We start from the raw sequence: 17,950 nt of genomic DNA, 5'->3' as shown, positions 1-17,950 counted from the left end.
TTCTACACTCAACTCACGGGTCTAAGCATGGGAAATGCCCTCTCTCCTCTCATGGCAGAAATATTTATTACATACCTGGAAAAGAAATTCTTAGAAAACAACCAGTCAAACCAAAATTCTGGAACTGGTATGTAGATGACATAATGGTAATCTGGGGTCATGGAACAGAGAACTTCACAAACTTTTTGATGCTCTAATCAACTTCTACCAGAAGATAAAGTTCAAAATTAAAATGGAAAACAACAGCATACTACCTTTCCTAGACATCCTTATCAACAGAAAAAAAAACTATAGATGAAAGGGATCATCCTAAACTACAAATCTTGAATCCCCATTTAACAAAAATCAGAGTACTAAAATCCTTAATCCTAAGAGCATACTGAATCTGCAAGAAAGACCTCCAATAAGAACTAGAAGATATAACCAATCTAGTCTTAAACAATGAATTCCCTCCACACATCATGAAGAAAATAACAGCTGACAGCCCTAAACAACAACCTAGCAATAACAAGAAACCAACAATCTGCATAGCATACATACCCGGCCATTTGTGAAAAGATAGGAAAAGCAAGAAAATATGGAATCAGCACATTTTACAAGGATTCAGCCTCCTTAAAACAGATTCTAAAACATCACCCCAACAATCCCAGAGGCCCTATTTATCAAATAGACTGTGGGTGTGGAGGCACATACATAGGAGTGGCCGACCGGGCTAGCCGAGTGGGTAAAGTACCTGCCCGGCAACCCAAGGTCGCGGGTTCGATTCCCGCCTCGGGCTTGGATCAAAGTACTGCAAAAACCTTGGGAGGTGCAATATGGCCATAGAAGCCGATGCGCCAACAACTACCAAATCAAAAAAAAAAAAAAAAAACATAGGAGTCTTACAGAAGACTGAATTCCAGAATTAAGGAATGCAAAAGAGATGTACATGGAAAAATCTGACACAGTCTTGTATGCGTTCCAATGTGGGGATACAGGCATACCTCGCTAATACAGTGGGTTAGGTTCCAGACCACCACCATAAAGCGAATATCACCTTAAAGTGAATTACAGCCTTTTTTTTCACTTGCCAGTGCATATAAAAGCCTAAAAACATATTGACACTATCATTTATTAAGTGCATAATAGCACTAGGCCTAAAAAATGATGCCAAAGTAAAAATAATAAATAATGCTACAGTGCTGCATTGCTGACCTTAAAATATTTTCATCCTTTGCTTACGGTGATTGACAAATGAACATTTTAGAAGAATGTAATTATGGAAGGAATTCTGAAGGAGATAAGTGGAGCTTCATCATCTGAGCCTTCAATGAATTTTATTCTCTTTGCTGGTGGAGAGTCTTGCTTCAATGGCTGTAGGGCTACTTGATGTTGAAGGTTGGGGTGGCCATGTCGCTTTCTTAACATAAGAAAACAAATGTTTGCCTCATTGACTGACACTTCCTTTTGCGAAGGATTTCTCTGTAGCAATGCTATACCATTTGATAGTATTTTCCCCACTGTAGAACTTCTTTCAAAATTGGCGTCAATCCTCTCAAAGCCTGCCACTACTCTATCAAGTAAACCAACGTAGTGTTCTAAATCCTTTGTTGTCATTTCAGCAATGCTCACTGGATCTTCACCAGGAATATATTCCATCTCAAGAAATAACCTTCTTTGTTCATCTACCAAAAGCAAGTCCTCATCCGTTAAAGGCTGATCATGAGATGCCAGCAATTCAGGCTCCGCTTCCAGTTCTCTTGCCATTTCCACCACATTTGCAGTCACACTTCCTCCACTGAAGTCTCGAACCCTTCAAAGTCATCTATGTGGGTAGGAATCAACTTCTTCCAAACTTATTTTAATGTTGATATTTTGACCTCTTCTCATGAATCACGAATGTTCTTAATAGCATCTAGAACGGTAAATTCTTTCCAGAAGTCTTTCAATTTATTTTGTCTACGCCCATCAGAGGTATCACTATCTAAGGCAGCTATAGCCTTAACAAATGTCAGTCTTAAATAATAGGACTTGAAAGCAGCAATTACTCCTTGATCCATGGGCTGAAGAATAGATGTTGTGTTAGCAGGCAGCAAAACAACATTAATCTCCTCATACATCCCCGTCAGGGCTCTTGGGCGACTAGGTGCATTGTCACTAATCAGTAATATCTTGAAAGAAATTTTTTTTACTAAGCAGTAGGCCTCAATGGGCTAAAAATATTCAGTAAACCACATAGTAAACAGATCTGCTGTCATCCAGGCTTTGTTGTTTAATTTATAATACATAGGCAGGCTAGCTTTAGCATAAAGTTTTAAGGGCCCTAGGATTTTCAGAATGGTAGATGAGCATTGGCTTCAACTTGCAGTCATCAGCTGCATTAGCCTGTAACAAGAGAGTTAGCCTATCCTTTGCAGCTTTGAAGCCAGGCATTGACTTCTCTAGTTATGAAAGTCCTAGACAGCACCTTCTTCCAATATAGGACTGTTTCGTCGATGTTGAAAATCTTCTGCTTAGTGTAGCCACCTTCATCAATTATCTTAGCTAGCTCATCTGGATAGCTTTCTGCAGCTTCTACATCAGCATTAGCTGCTTCACCTTGCACTTTTATGTTGTGAAGATGGCTTCTTTCCTTAAACCTCATGAACCAACTTCTACTAGCTTCAAACCTCTCTTCTGCAGCTGCCTTGCCTCTCTCAGCCTTCATAGAATTGAAGAGTTAGGGCCTTGCTCTGGATTAGGCCTTGGCTTAAAGGAACATTGTGGCTGGTTTGATTTTCTATTCAGACTACTAAAACTTTCTCCATATCGGCAATAAGGCTGTTTTGCTTTCTTATTACTTTCGTGTTCACTGGAGTAGCGGCACTTTTAATTTCTTTCAAGAACTTCTCCTTTGAATTCAATACTGTGCTAACTGTTTGGCATGCCAAACCTAGCTTACAGCCTATCTCGGCATTCCTTTCTCACTAAGCTTAATCATTTTAGCTTTTGATTTAAAGTAAGAGGCTTGCTGCTTTTCTTTTCACTAGCACTACACTTAGGGGCCATTGTACTGTAATTAATAATTACAATAATAAAAATAACACAAGTAAAAGTTTGAAAATTGCCAGAATACGACATTGAAACACAGAGTGCACAAATTCTGTAAACAGACTGAGCGTAGGTAACAAAATGGTGCTGATCAACTCGCTTAATGCAGCTGATGTGCACGTCATTGCCAAAAACCCCCTTTAGAGAAAGGCAAGCGCCAAAAATAATAAAAATGAATATAATTGAAAAGCGCCAAAAATAATAAAAATGAATATAATTGAAAAGCGCCAAAAATAATAAAAATGAATATAATTGAAAAGCGCCATATTAGCAAAGCGCCTTAAAGCGAGATATGCGTGTATATGGCAATTCAAAAATACCAGAGTATTTTTGAATTGCCATATTCTTTCCATGTTCATGTTCTGTCCACCGACCAACAATACAACATGAGAAAATTGAAGGAAGCATTCTACATAAAATGGTACAAAGGCACATCTGTTAAAAGAAAACAATGAATTGAATTTAAATCCACAATACTTCAACTTATTTAAAAAGACAGTAGAAGACCTCAAAAATCAGAGGGAAAAAAAGTCTCCAAAAATACAGAAAAATGGTCAATTAACTCCCCCACCTCAGAAACTAGCCAGCCAAACAACCCCCAAAGATCTGAGAATCAGGCTGGGCCATCCACCTGAAGGCTATAATCAAACAAGAATCACTGGATCCAAAATAATGTACAGTACTTGGCACTTTACCATTGGTTAACTGATTGAAATCATCTTGTAATAAATAACCTGTTGACAGTACTTCTTGCCAAAATGCAAAAGTAGGGAGAGACATTGGGCAAGCAGGGGGCTGACAACAGGTAAGACTACACATTATAATTCTGTTTAACCTTAATTATATGTTTAATTGTAACTTTAACTTTAAAAGTTTTAACCTGATACTTTTTACTTCCCATTTATATAGTAAGTAACTGTTATATATAGAAGTTTTATAACTCAATTCACAAATATGTGGTCTGATGATGGGTACCAGTAAGGTCCCTGAAATGTCACCTCAATGTAGCTATTAACTAAATAAAAACTATCTTAATATTCACATGGTATAAGAGTGGTCATCACTAAAAGTATAATTCTATGGAAAAATACCACATGATGTCCTTCCAACTATATTGGCTTTATTTCTGCTATTGAAAAAAAATTATCTATACAACACTTTTTTTTTACTTAAAACAAATTATTTACAATCTCAATTTCATGATTTTTCTCCCCTTAATACTTGCTTCAGAAATGCTTCTGAATAAGCAGCTGTTAAAGCAAAGTTGAAATAAGCAGGTGGTTAAACTGCTTACTTCTCAGTAAGCAGTTTAACCACCCCAGTCATTTTGAAAAATGAAGCAACATAATTCAAGAAATGACATCTATAGATTTACTTCACTCAATATTTTCTCTCTCCACCTTCAGTCATAAATTACACCTCCAAATGAAAGCAAGCTTCAGAAATAAGGAGAAAAATTTAATACCAGCTTTTAAAAATTTCACTTTATATTTGAATAAATAAAGCATGCATTTCAAAATCTGACCTATACGTTCAAGTTTAATATCTCTTCTAAGAAATATTAAACACCAACAGTGCAAGCTCATATTCCTGTATTCATATCTGGTCCACGTTTGGATTTCTTTCTTTTTTCTTTTTTTTTATTACAAAAATTCATGGAATAAATTACAACACAAACGATATTAAAACAAAATCACACGATATAAGCCAGTACACAAAAATCAGTAATAAAGCTATATAATGATAAAGATTTATCATATGAAATCAAGGTTTATTTTATTCTTCTGCACTACAATCACTGTCACAATTGGACGATGACACATCTTGTTCTGTGCTTATTATTCTCAGTAGCATATCATTAATAACCTTGACCCTGGTGCAATTTTTTTTATTAGCTCACAAAGTCTCATTTTGGGCCCATATAAGCTCAAGGCCCTCATGCAGCTGCACCATAGGATGATATGCAACTGATTATTCTAACAATTCATACATTTGATTTCCAATTTTCCATTTTATACATATGGTGAGCTTATTTTCAGCCTCGATTACACTTTTTCATTCATCAGGCACATACTTCAGAGAGTTTCTTGGACAGTATTTTCAGAGTATCCAAGGTTAGTGAAGCATTTTCTGAAGCAATTCAGCCTATGATTTCTTCTGAGAAAAGCTCAACTGGATTTAAATTTGTATGGTCTAGTGGAGGTCTATAAATGTCATTTTGCCCAATCATCACTATATATATATATTCTCCTAGAATCATTCCTGTATCTCTTTACACAGATATTGTATTATTATTTTTTTTTTTTTTTAAATACAATAACTAGCATTATCTCTTACAATTACAGAGTTAGGTGAAAGATTCTGTATGAGCTTTTCCCTTCTGTCCATTTTGAAACATTTTCAAAGCATGTACTGTTCTGGTGGCCAGGGCAATTAATAATTGATAAATTAATTAATTGCATTTTTATAAACCCATTATCTCCTCCAGTGTGAACAATAACCACAGATGTCAACTATCTGGGTTTATGATGATGAATCTTGTCTTTTTTTGAATTGATTTGACTCCCACCTCTGTCTCGCCACTGCAACAATTTCTCCATCTTGTTGCTGCAACGTTCTCCAAATTTTTCTTTTTTGCAAAAAATAAAATTGTGAAAATTAAAATTTTTAAAAATTCTGTAAATTTCTTATTTTTGTTAACAAATATGGCTATATAAATGTATAAAATGTGTGAGAATATTTTGCCATAATTGTCCAGTTCGTCATAATAAGAGGGGGGAGAGGAAACAAACTTTACCTGCAGATTTTTCATTTCCATTGTAACACATAATACAATCCACAGATGACACCCTCTCTCAATTTAAAGAGCAACAAAAATTCATAAAAGTACTTAAGTTAAAATTAAATAATTTAAGATTTTCAAAGAAAATAAATGTATGAGATGGCAGCTCCTCTAATTCACATTGTCAACAGTCTAGAATACAAGCTAAAACACCACCATCCCCATGTCAATAAATTAGTAAACAAAACAACGTTCAGGCAAACTTTACTGTAAATGTTTTTTTATTCATATGGTAAAAAAACATTAGTGCAGTTCTACCAACTTTGTGCTGTGAGGCGATTTGTGTGCATCGATATAATCCAATGATATAATCAATATAGATGGAAAAAACAGAGTTCAGATCTTTTTCTGGTAAAGCTCTGGTAATGAACTGTAAAAGTCTAAGGAGCAGCAGCATTGTTATAAACAAAACTCTGCTTCAACATTTCTAGAGTAGGGGGGCAAAGTCTGCAATCAATCCAAAAAGGAAAAAATTCTACGTAAGCTAATGTTTTGACAGTATACTGTACTGGTAAAACAATCCTATGCCTGTATTTTAATATCAAATGAGTATGATTCAGTGAAATTTAATTTCTTATGCAGTGAGCACTTTAAAAACCTCCTGCTGTTTTAGCCAAAACTGTTTTCCTCCCACTTACCTATCTCTAGCTTTCTGAAAGTTGGCAGCAGCATACCTAACAACCAGTTGCTGTACAACTGATACATATGTCTCATCAATGTACATTTTCTTTTCCCTACAATCCAGCATGTCACATTCTTTATAAATATTGTTTACACATGACCCTCTACCTTTTCCAACCCCACCCCAATGGGCAGGTTTCACCTAGTTTTCACTTTTCCATTTACTAAATTTTGGTTAAAATAAAATTAACTGTTTCTCTTTATCTGGTATATTTTTCTTTTTACAGCAGTTTGTAATGTGGTAAATAATATATGCCCATTCTCTTATTTTTATAAAGTATTTTCCTTTATTAATACTGTATAAGGTCAACATTACCTGAATAATAGGTATCTTACATATATCTGAATATAGGTATTTTACATCTGGCAAAATCCCAGTAATTAATCTTTATCAGAGTATTTAGTTACTGGAGTTATGTAAGAGATAAAATTTCATTATTAGAGTTCCATTGTAGCAGAAAGTTTGGAAACCACTGATTTAGAACAGTATTTTTCAAATAGAGGGGGTCCTTTGGAAGGGGGAGGGTATCACAATGACACAACAGTTAAACAAAAAGTAATTTTAAAATTATAGTGATGTAAATATACACAGCAGACTTGATAAGTATGATTAGCTTATAGACTATTTCTGACCTTACCTAAGTTCTGATTCTGAAAGTATCTTTTGATACACACCCAAAAGAGGCCAAAAGAAAATCACAACACCCATCAGCTATTAAGTGTAATAAGCTGCTTCACAATTCAAAAATGTTTGGCAAGATTAGGCATAATGAAAATATGACAATGACAATCAACAAACAAATTCCAAGTGAAGTAAGCAAATTAGCCACCTAACATTTAAATACTGGGGGTGTGTTTCCCTACACCCAGAATGTCCAATAAACTAAAACAATCTTGATTAAAATGACATTTCAGTATCCATTTTAGGATACCATTATCAAATGAAACTTGATGACAGTACTTCAGTATAACCGATCTAGTGAGGAGCATGAATTGAAAATGAATGGAATTCAGCTTCATTCAATTATATGCTCTTTGCTAGACTGGTGTTCATCTGGCTTATAGCAATATTCCAGGGTGAATACTGAACCACTGTTTTGAAGCAAGGTGGTTAGCATACTGAAAATTCTGTATATAAGAAAACGTTCTCAATACAGTAAACCCTCGCTATTCGCGGGGGTTACGTTCCTGAGAAATGCCGCGAATACTGAAAACGCGAATACTGTACCTACATAGTAATAAAGGGGTTCCGTTCCAAAGTATGAAATATATAAGAAAAACTAGTCTAAAATTTTGTCTATGCACAGTCGGTCCTCGTATAACACGTGTTTACATTACACGAATTCAATCATACACGATTTATAAATAGGGGAACGTTATCTTATATAACACGAACCGAATTCGCTTATGCACGATTCGCCTTTGTGTTTACAAGAAATGGCAGTCTAACGCGGAATCACCCCAACCGAACGCAACACAATAGGAATGAAGAAGATTCTGAAAATGTATTTATGTGTTTTATATCAGTGAAGGGGAAACACATTTCACCATAATAACTTAAAAACCAACACAATTCCAGCTATCGATATAATCGCAAATGCAATTAGATGGAGTTTACTACCAGTTTATAACGAATTCCACTAGCAGAAACGAAACTGGAAATTGTTTTTATTGTTTTATGGTAGTAACCCCCAGAAATGTGCTTTAGTAAAATGTGGGGTGTTAATAGTGTATCTCGGCCTTTACAGTGTTGTTTATTCAGTTGCTATACGCGCGCAGCTTTGTTTATGTGTATTAAGCGTGCCTCCTCGTTTTGTAATTGCGCTTTATTCCCTAAAAATGAGTAAAATACTTAAAAAGGTGTGAAAAGGAAGCATCCTGGTGAAGACACTGCAGATTCAGAGAGAAAAAGAAAAGCAATATCGATAAACAGAGGCGGACTGGGACAAAAATTCTTACCCGGGAAAATTTATACTATGGTTTATGGCCAAAATCACACCGGGGTTTCCCGGGTAAGGCTTATGGCCAGTCTGCCTCTGTCGATAGAGAAAAAAAATATGAAATTGTGAAACACTTTGAGCGAAATGAAAAACCATGTGATATTGCACGTGCTACAGACCTAAATGAGACAACGCCGAGAATTACAAAGAATGCGGAGAAAATAAAAACTTTCATAGCGGGAACAACTGAAAGTGTAATTAAAATCCATTAGATTAAGACAAGAATTGGAAGAGATGGAACGGCTGTCATCTGTTTTGATAGAAAATCAAACAAAAAACAAGTTTTCTTACGATAGAAGCAAAAGCATTAGCAATATTTTATTACGTAATAGTCGTAATAAAATACTTACGTATTTACGTAAGTATTTTAATAAAATACGTAAGTATTTTATTACTTACGTATTTTATTACGACTATTTTATTTAATATAATAAATTTTTTACGAATAAAATACGTATTTTATTCGTAAAAAATACTTTTTAGTATTAAAAAATACTAAAAATACTTTATTATAATATAATAAATAATATGTATTTTATATTATTTATTATATTATAATAAAAAATATATATTATATTTTTTATTACGTATTTTAATCGTTATAAAATACGTAAGTATTTTATAACGATTAAAATTACCCGATTATTTATTGTGTTTGGTAATGTTTTGGTTCCAAATGTGTATTCAATCTTGGGTGGTCGGCACCTAACCCCACTTTTCCCATAGGGCCTGTTGTTTATATTGCACGAGGGTTTCTAGGAACACAACTATCGTGCTATACGAGGACAGACTGTATGTATTATATGTACCTTCATAATATGACTATGTACATAGACAGTACATAGTGAAATGCAAGCATATGGCATTGAAATGAAAATAAGAAACAATTTAATATTATATGTAATATTTATTAGAAATTTCAAACAAATCTTTCAAACCAGCGTCTTTGCTAGCTAAAAAACTTATCCCGCCAGTGCTATCACCAGTTTCTCTAAAGTGTTGATAAAGGTGTTTTGCCTTTTCACGAATGATGAGTGAACTTAACGGAATTTTATTTTGAGTTCGGTCTTCTATCCACAGATTTAAAGCCTTTTCCATTTTTTCTAATTTAACATCACGAGTTACAGAGCAAATTTTTGAAGCAATTAGCGCGTTTTCACAGACACTACGGCGGGTTTTTTCTTCCAATTTTTTGATTGATCGTACCGTTGACTCATTGATTTTATGTTTTGCCACTGAGGAGACAATTTCACGATTAGAAATTTTGTCTAATAACTTAATTTTATTCGCTAACGTCATTGCCTTCTTTGATCTTTTCACATTTCCCTTGTTATTCGTAGCCATATTTTTGTACGGGTTAGAAAGAACTTGTTCACAATAAGTCACTTTCTTCCGTTAGCACACTCGAAAGTCTGTTTTACACTGCAAAACGGTAGATTTATCACTTTTGTAAGCATATCACAATTTATAAATTGATAAATTTATTCAATTCGTAAGCATATAAATTAAAAGTAAACGACGAAACCTTCCATGACAAGCGCATAACACATACTGAACAAGGATTAGCGAGAAACATCCACGCTCACGATTTTGTCACCCCTCTCCCCCCACCCACTGAGCGCTGTTTTGACCGGGAAAGATAATTTTAGCCATGCCCATGTTTTTTTTATGGCGGAAAATGTTCACAGCGCTTTAAAATTCACAATTTTTTAGGTTTCATTTTATATTAAATCAGCGACTGCAAATACAGATACCGCAAATAGCGGGGGTTTACTGTATTTAGATATCAGTAAACTGTATTTAGATATCAGTAAACTAATTTACTTTATTTTCATTGATAATAAATACCAACCTAATGCCTTTCACACAACTGGACACAAGTTTCTTGCCCTTGGTGGTCAGGGAGTAGAAACAAAACAGAGTTTGAGGGATGAGGGGGGGGGGCGCTGATTGAACTAGTCCATGTATTTATCTAATGAACACGTATTTTTTCTCAGTACAGTCACACGTAAAATATTCATGGTACAGGGTTTACACAAATGAATGGTAGGAGTTTAAGGAGATTAAGAGGGTGAGAACAGGTAATATATTTTTTGTAATGATCTTTACGTTACAGTTTTTTGTAATGGCATTGCATGTCAATGTGTACACCATTAACAGCATGACGCACACATCTATTGATACTCAAATAAAAATATACTTGGATTTCAGGAAAGTGATACTGTTGCACATAAAAGACTGCTGTATAAAATGGAGCAGCATAACATTAAGGACAAGCTATTGCTATGGATAAAAGTATGGTTGAGTGGGAGAATACAGAGTAGTTATTAATGGATGCTGCTCTTCGTGGAATAATGTTATTCGTGGAGTTCCCCAAATTTTAGTGCTGAGTCCAGTTTTGTTTTCTATAATTATTAATGATATTGATGGAGGTATATCAGGCTTAATGTCTAGGTTTGAAGGTGATACAAAAGATTGATAGAGTGGTTAATTACAGTATGCTATTGCAATGGGATCTAGAAAAATTAAGCAGATGGGCTCAGAAATAACAGTTGAAGTTTAACATTGGCAAGGTAGCAGTAATCCCAGATTAATGTACCAACTGTGTAGTACTACACCCAGGGTAATGAAAAAGATCCGAGGGAGATTGTGCAGTTGGATATGAAGTTCTCTAAGCAGTGAAGACAGGCTGCCAGGACAGCTCACAGGGTTTTGTCATGATATACAGGACCTTTGCTAGCAGGGATAAGGAGGTGATTATCCTGTTGTACATTGGCAATGGTTACACTGCATCTTGAGTACTGCATATAGGTCTGGAGGCCTATTTCAGAAGGATGTAGATCTGCTGGTGCGTGCAGGGAAGAGCAGTGAGACTGGTGAAGGGAATGAAAGGGCGAATAAAGGCTTCATTTCTGCAAATTGTCGTGCCTGGAGACTAGATACCTGCAAGGTGAACTGATTGAGGTGTTTAAGGCTTTGAATGGATAAAGCAAGCTCAATGCTGATGGCATTGTTCTCTTGCTCAGACTACTCACAAGTGGGCATAAATTCAAACTGAGGAAGATGGCTGCTGGATGTATGGAAGTTTGCCTTCAGCCAACATGTTGGTTGATTGTTGGAACAAACTGACATCTGCTGTTGTGGGAGTGGGAACTTTGAATAAATTCAAGGAAGAAAGTCAAATTATTGGAGATTGGAGGGAGTGGGCTTTTTCCTTTTTTTTTTTCCTTCTTTTTCAGCTAACGCTTTTTAAGTTTGCTTTCTCGCATCATATGCCACTACTAATACTAGTACTTGGTCAAAAATCTCAGGTAACACTTTATCTGGTGATGGCTTCAGCAAAAGGCGTGCAGGACTCTGCATGCTAGATTCACCAACCAATAGATCGGTTGGTGAATAGTATAAACAGAAATAGAGTATCAATATAATGTGTGTCATACCGTTAATGGTGCACAGGTCAAAGTTGTGTAACACCTTTGGAGATGAATAAAATAAACAAGAGTATGATGTACTGTAAGAACAAGCCCTCGCCAAATCTGCTTACAAAGCTACACCATTCATTTGTGAAAATCCAGTATATGATCAATTGTGTGGGTATATATATGTTGATTATATTTATACATGATGAATTGTAACATATTTATTGTATATGTAAAGAATTTTGTACTATAATGCCTCCTAACTTGGTGCTATTCTAGGGATGTTTGCCACCTGGATGTCTTGATTTTGCTATTTTAATATTTTTATTATTAAATAAACTCCAGTTTAATAAATAAGTCTTAATCTAAAGAAATCAAGCATATTGCATGTACCTAATTATATTTAACTGAAATCGGTAATAATAAAAATAATATTTTGGAACTTCATAAATCTGAGTAAAATTATGTGCTTGTTTAAACTTTATTCCATTTACATAAAAGATGCATGTACAAGTATATATAAAAAAATGGGGTGAACACAAATAGAAAATGGTCATGGAATATAAGCATAGAACATATGCTTCCTTTAATGATTTTTCTAAAACTGTACAACATAGATAACACAAAAACAAAACATGTCAAGCAAATTTCCTATGTAAATAAAGACATCTTTCAATTTCTCTATAAAATGTCTGCTGGTTGCTCCAGTTATGAATACAGACCAAGTGCAATTTTATATTTACATGTAATAACTACAATGAGGTGCAAATCAAACATTACAATAAATTCCTATTATGGAGAACTATTATCATTATTTCAAGAAGTAGAGGACCTTTATACATGATAATGTTACATATAAATGTAGTGTGATATTTTAAAATACCTTTTACATAAGCTTTGGCTTACCATCACAAGAGCTGTCATCAAAAGAGCAAATGGCTATTAGAGCAATAAAATGCCTTCAAGAAATTCACCAAAAGAATAAATTAATAAACAGAAATAGGCATCAACATCTAGAAATTTTAAAAGTAGAAAAAAATAGCCATATATAGCTATCACATTATGTCCACTCCATTATTTTTACAACACTCTGTTATGACATTCCCCACTTACTTTTTTAATGAAAATGTCTTTTGCTAACTTTATAATGCCTGTTGGTTCCATCTGAAAAGGTGACAAGAAGAGATGACAGGTGTAACAGTAGCACCAAACAGTTCAACAGTGTCACTAGTGGTAAACTAAGGCACATATATATAAATGTATATATATATGTATGAATGTAAGTATATATGTATGAATGTAAGTATATATGTATATATATATATATGTATGCTATTTTTTCAGTCCATCAACACACAGATATCGTCACGTTAATTCCCAGATTGCCATTGTCAGCAAATAACTGAGCGATATTAGTGTCAAAAACAAGACAGTCACTACTCATAATAGCAGGCTGGACTCCTTCATGAATACTACGAGGGGTTGCTTCCCACGTCAGCCGACGCCGATGTCCATTCAGTTCAAGCCTGATAAATAATTAAAACACAAAAAAAACAAATACACACATGAAAAAAAGTGAAAATAAGTTTTTGTATTTTTTAAATACTAAAAATTATATCAGACAAAAATATAACCACCAGTCATGTAATATAACCACCACCTAATCATGCATTACCACTAAATGCACAAACCTTTTATGAGATATTGAACAGAAAGCAATCTGTTCTACTTAAAAATTATTATTAAATCCAAATTTGTTTACAAATGGAAAGTTTGTCCCAACAGTAATATCCACACTTGCCAACAAAAAGAAATCTGAATCCATACACCTTTTAACACAGATCTAGCTTATACCAGATTGCACTACACTGTATTCCAAAATGGTGTTCTTCCAAATTATATGTTACATGCCACAACAGAAAAATTATGACTCACACACACACCATAATTAAATTATTTGAACTGGGTTAAAATCCCATCACAGACTTGTTTTATCTGTTTAAACAAGGCGATCAACCTACTAGAGTAAACCTTCATTATAATACTCCCGCTTTTAGCACTCTTTTCTTCTGGTCCCACAATCAATCCTGTGAAGTGGGGGGGGGGTCTCACTTATAACAATTTCCTGCTTTTATAGTGCTCTTTAGGCCCAGTCCCTTTGAAAGCACTATAACAGGAGTTTATTGTGATATGTGTGTGTGTGTATATATATAAAATAAATTAAATTTTCTGTTTATACTCCGGCACGACAACCAAGTCAGTAGAGTTTACAATAAATCGTCAATACAAATATTTATCGTATTTAGTAGTCACGGGCTTGAACCCCGGTCCACTCAAGGAACGCATGCTATGCACTCTCGCTCCTGACCACTGGGCTACGTCAGGCCGTTACACACACACACACACACACACACACACACACACACACACACACACACACCACAAAGGACCCCAAAAAGGAGTAGCACCTGTCAGTGTTTCTAATCTTCTAACAAGTTTTAACTGAAATGTTTTTTTAAGATTGGTTGGTTAAAATTATTTTAAAATAAAATATATAGATAAAATAGAGATATACAATTAGCACAGATAGATTTAACAGAAAACTGCATGCACAATCTTTTGTTTATCGATGTTTGCTTTAAAAATCATCTAAAAATGGCTGTAAAGCAAATAACAATAAACAAACATACAGTATATTGATCAGAGTTCAGCATTCAGAACATTTTATTTGAAAAACATAACATAAATATGATGACTAAAATCATAAAAGCAGACATTTTCCAAAATTCATTGAACAACCATAAAGGTTGGCAGGATAAATACCAAATATTGAAAATTTTATTTAAAAATTTACTGTTAATGCTCAAAAAAATTATAGTAAACACTGCAGTTATTCCTTTAATGCTATTTACTTTAATATGAAAATGAAGCTAATGTTAACTGTATTTATATGCAAAAAGATAATCTGATTAGTCATAATCTTCAAAAAATAAACAAATAACTTAAAATGTTTTAATTTTTGTACTGAACATATATATATTTGGTATTCTGTTAAAAATTTACAGCAGACTTGATTAGATTATAATTTCGTGAGAAAAATATCTACGGTTATCTTAATGATATCCAGATACCATAATTCCAATTGAATGTAGAATAGCATGTTTTCTAATTGAAAGTACATTCTCTCCACTAATATACTTTTTTGAATTTGTTTTTCTATCTTCTGATTGGCTCTAAACTGGTATTCTTGCTTTCTTCTTACAACATGATAGATTTTTTATTATAGTTATCCATCAATGATAAAGCTAAGAAGATGAAACTGTTTACCTTAGTGTTTCTCATATACAAATTCCTCATGCTAAAGAAAGCTGTGATTTCTGCCTATAATTATATCTCTCTGAAAAGCTTGATTAAAATAAATAAATGTGATCATCTGAGGAGAGGAGGGAGAGAAAGAAAAAAAATCATTTCTCTTTATAAGATATTACTTATAATATCTTATAAAGAAATATATCTTTAGAAAAACTAAAACATGCAGTCAGCCTGAAGTGAAGTGAAGTGAAGTGCAGTCCAGTCAGCCTGAAGTATATTCAGCATAATCAAGATAAAATAGATATTTACATGTCGGAATATAAAGATCCAGGTACACTAAAAGAAGTTGTCCTTTAAATTACTCTAAATGGTTGATTCTGTTATAAATATTTTATTCCACCTCAGCCAGTTATGCGATATTGTTCTTTCACTTACCTTAAATAACTTTCGGTATGTAATTCTTATATGTCATTGTACTCATCTCTTCACATACTAAAGAAAATAACTTTAATATACAGTCAGTTCTGCTACAACATGCATTTTCGCAAAGCAAATTTTCTCCAACGTGACTAACATGTTAGGGAACAATGCGAGCAACATCAGGTGAACACAAAACCTGGCGCCAAGCTGAACGCAGCAATCTGCACAGCAAGACATACAAGTTTATGAAGCTTAAAAAACATCAAATGTGTGAGAACTGTATTTCCCATTTTGCTGTAGCTGTATTGGTCGGGGAGACACCGTTGTCATTCGCTGTATTCAAAAGATAACGGGTGATATCGTAGGTCGACTCATTTTCAGGAGCTTACATTTTTCTGTTTGAATAGAAATTTCGTGAAGCTTGATAACGTGAGCAGAGGAGCACATTTGTGGAGGTCACTACCATAAAACAATAAAAACAATTTGCAGTTTCCGGTTTATTGGGCTTTTCTGTTAGTGCAATTATTTATTAACAGGTAGAAAACTCGATTTTACTGCATTTTCAATAATATGGATAGCTGAAATTCTGTGGGTTTTTAAGTTATTATGGTGAAATGTGTTTCCCCTTCCATGAAATCTTCAATCATATAAAAAACATAAACAAATTTTCAGAATCTTCTCTTCATTCCTATTTTTTAAGCTTTGTAAACTAGTCTCACTTATGCAATTTGTGTGTCCCATGTTCGTCATTATTGATTGCTTATCTTTTTTACTGTTTTAAATTTTACAATCCAGAAAAAAAAAAAAAAAGTCAGTAAACAGAAAACAGTAAATATCAATCAAGCAAACTTAATATCTTGTCAAGGTAAATTGCTATATTTACCGTAATATTAATTTATTTATTAGAAATTTAAGATGTTTAAACCTGTGACTTTATTGGGTTTCTAACTTTTTTTTTTTTTTTTTTTTAGTGTATTACTTACCAGACTGAACTTTTTTTTTTTTTTTGAGTGCTCTGCCTCATCCCTATTTTCCCCCATAATCCCTGTTATTTTTAATGTGTGAAATACCATAATGTGGAGATTTTTAGGAACACGTACTGCATTATAGCAGAACTGACTGTACGCCTATTAGTGTTCATATTTACTTGGTGATTTTTTTTAAGTTTCTGTCATTCTATTAATCATCTGAATTAATAATCTATCCAGCTTTATGAGGTCTTCAAAATAATTCTCTCTTCTATTTTGCAGAGTAAACAAATTATGAACAGCTAAGAAATAGTTTACATATTCAAAAAAAAAAGTGGATTACTATATTATTTTGAATATTTCCCCAACATATAAATCACTTAATTTTTTTTTTAAGGTTCTAAGAAAAATTCTCATTTGGCGATAAATTCAAGACAATAATCCTGATGATACAACATTTCACTTAACATATCTGAAGTCTAATTATCTGTCTTCATACAGCAAGTGTGTATATTTCTTTTCTGGGCCTATAATTGTATCTCTCAGGCTGCACCTGCAATTACCACCTGCAACACTGTTTGATTCTTATGACGCTTATTTCTGCTAAACATAAACACAGTATTAGCAATTTGGCCAATACCTGTATGATATATTCTAAATGATTTTATTCTACTTGTTCACTCTTCCACTAATTTACAACTGCTCAACCTCGATACCTATTTAATTTCCACTTTCTCTTATGTTTTCTGAGGAAGTTACAGTAATTAACTGTAAAGCAAAAAAAACATGACTCCTGTACAGAATTATAAAAATAAACCAGCTAATTTGCAATAACATAATGTTATACTTGTTTGCAGAGATATCAAATTACTTTTTAAAATAAAATAAAACTAAGGTGCTAATACACTTAAGATTATACACAGGGGACTTCTAGCTACTGTAATTAAATCAATTAATATCAATAGCAAAGCTTCTTTAATATTAAGTGGTTAAGTTACTTACACGATCGAAGTTCTATAATAATGACCCCCCCAAGGGAATGAGAAAATGGTCGTTATATCAGAAGGGTGTTATATGGATTGTTCTTAAAATATCTTTAGGTTAATGAAAAATTGGCCGGGACCAAACACAGAGGACGTTATAACATGTGAGACATTAAAAAGAGGATCTGTATAAAGAGCTTCGACTGTATTAGAAAGGCTGTTGATATTAATTAATATAATTAAAATAAATGTATTT

At 33.7% G+C, this 17,950-nt stretch overlaps 1 protein-coding gene across 4 annotated transcripts in view; it reads right to left on the bottom strand.

Annotated features, from left to right (window-relative positions):
• Positions 1-13,327: 13,327 nt before the first annotated feature.
• Positions 13,328-17,950, bottom strand: part of LOC150082200 (E3 ubiquitin-protein ligase Siah1-like) — a 44,053-nt gene continuing 39,430 nt past the window's right edge. For all 4 annotated transcript variants that reach the window (XM_090380045.1, XM_090380043.1, XM_090380044.1 and 1 more), the window contains exon 7: positions 13,328-13,537. In XM_090380045.1, coding sequence (XP_090236171.1) covers positions 13,360-13,537 — 178 coding nt within the window. In that variant the 3' untranslated portion in view covers positions 13,328-13,359. The remainder of the gene's footprint in view (positions 13,538-17,950) is intronic.

Source organism: Mastigoproctus giganteus, chromosome 8 (genome assembly GCF_048544385.1).
Source record: "Mastigoproctus giganteus isolate SK-2022 chromosome 8, ASM4854438v1, whole genome shotgun sequence".
NCBI lineage: Eukaryota > Metazoa > Arthropoda > Arachnida > Uropygi > Thelyphonidae > Mastigoproctus > Mastigoproctus giganteus.
This window is presented reverse-complemented; position numbering and strand designations above follow the sequence as displayed.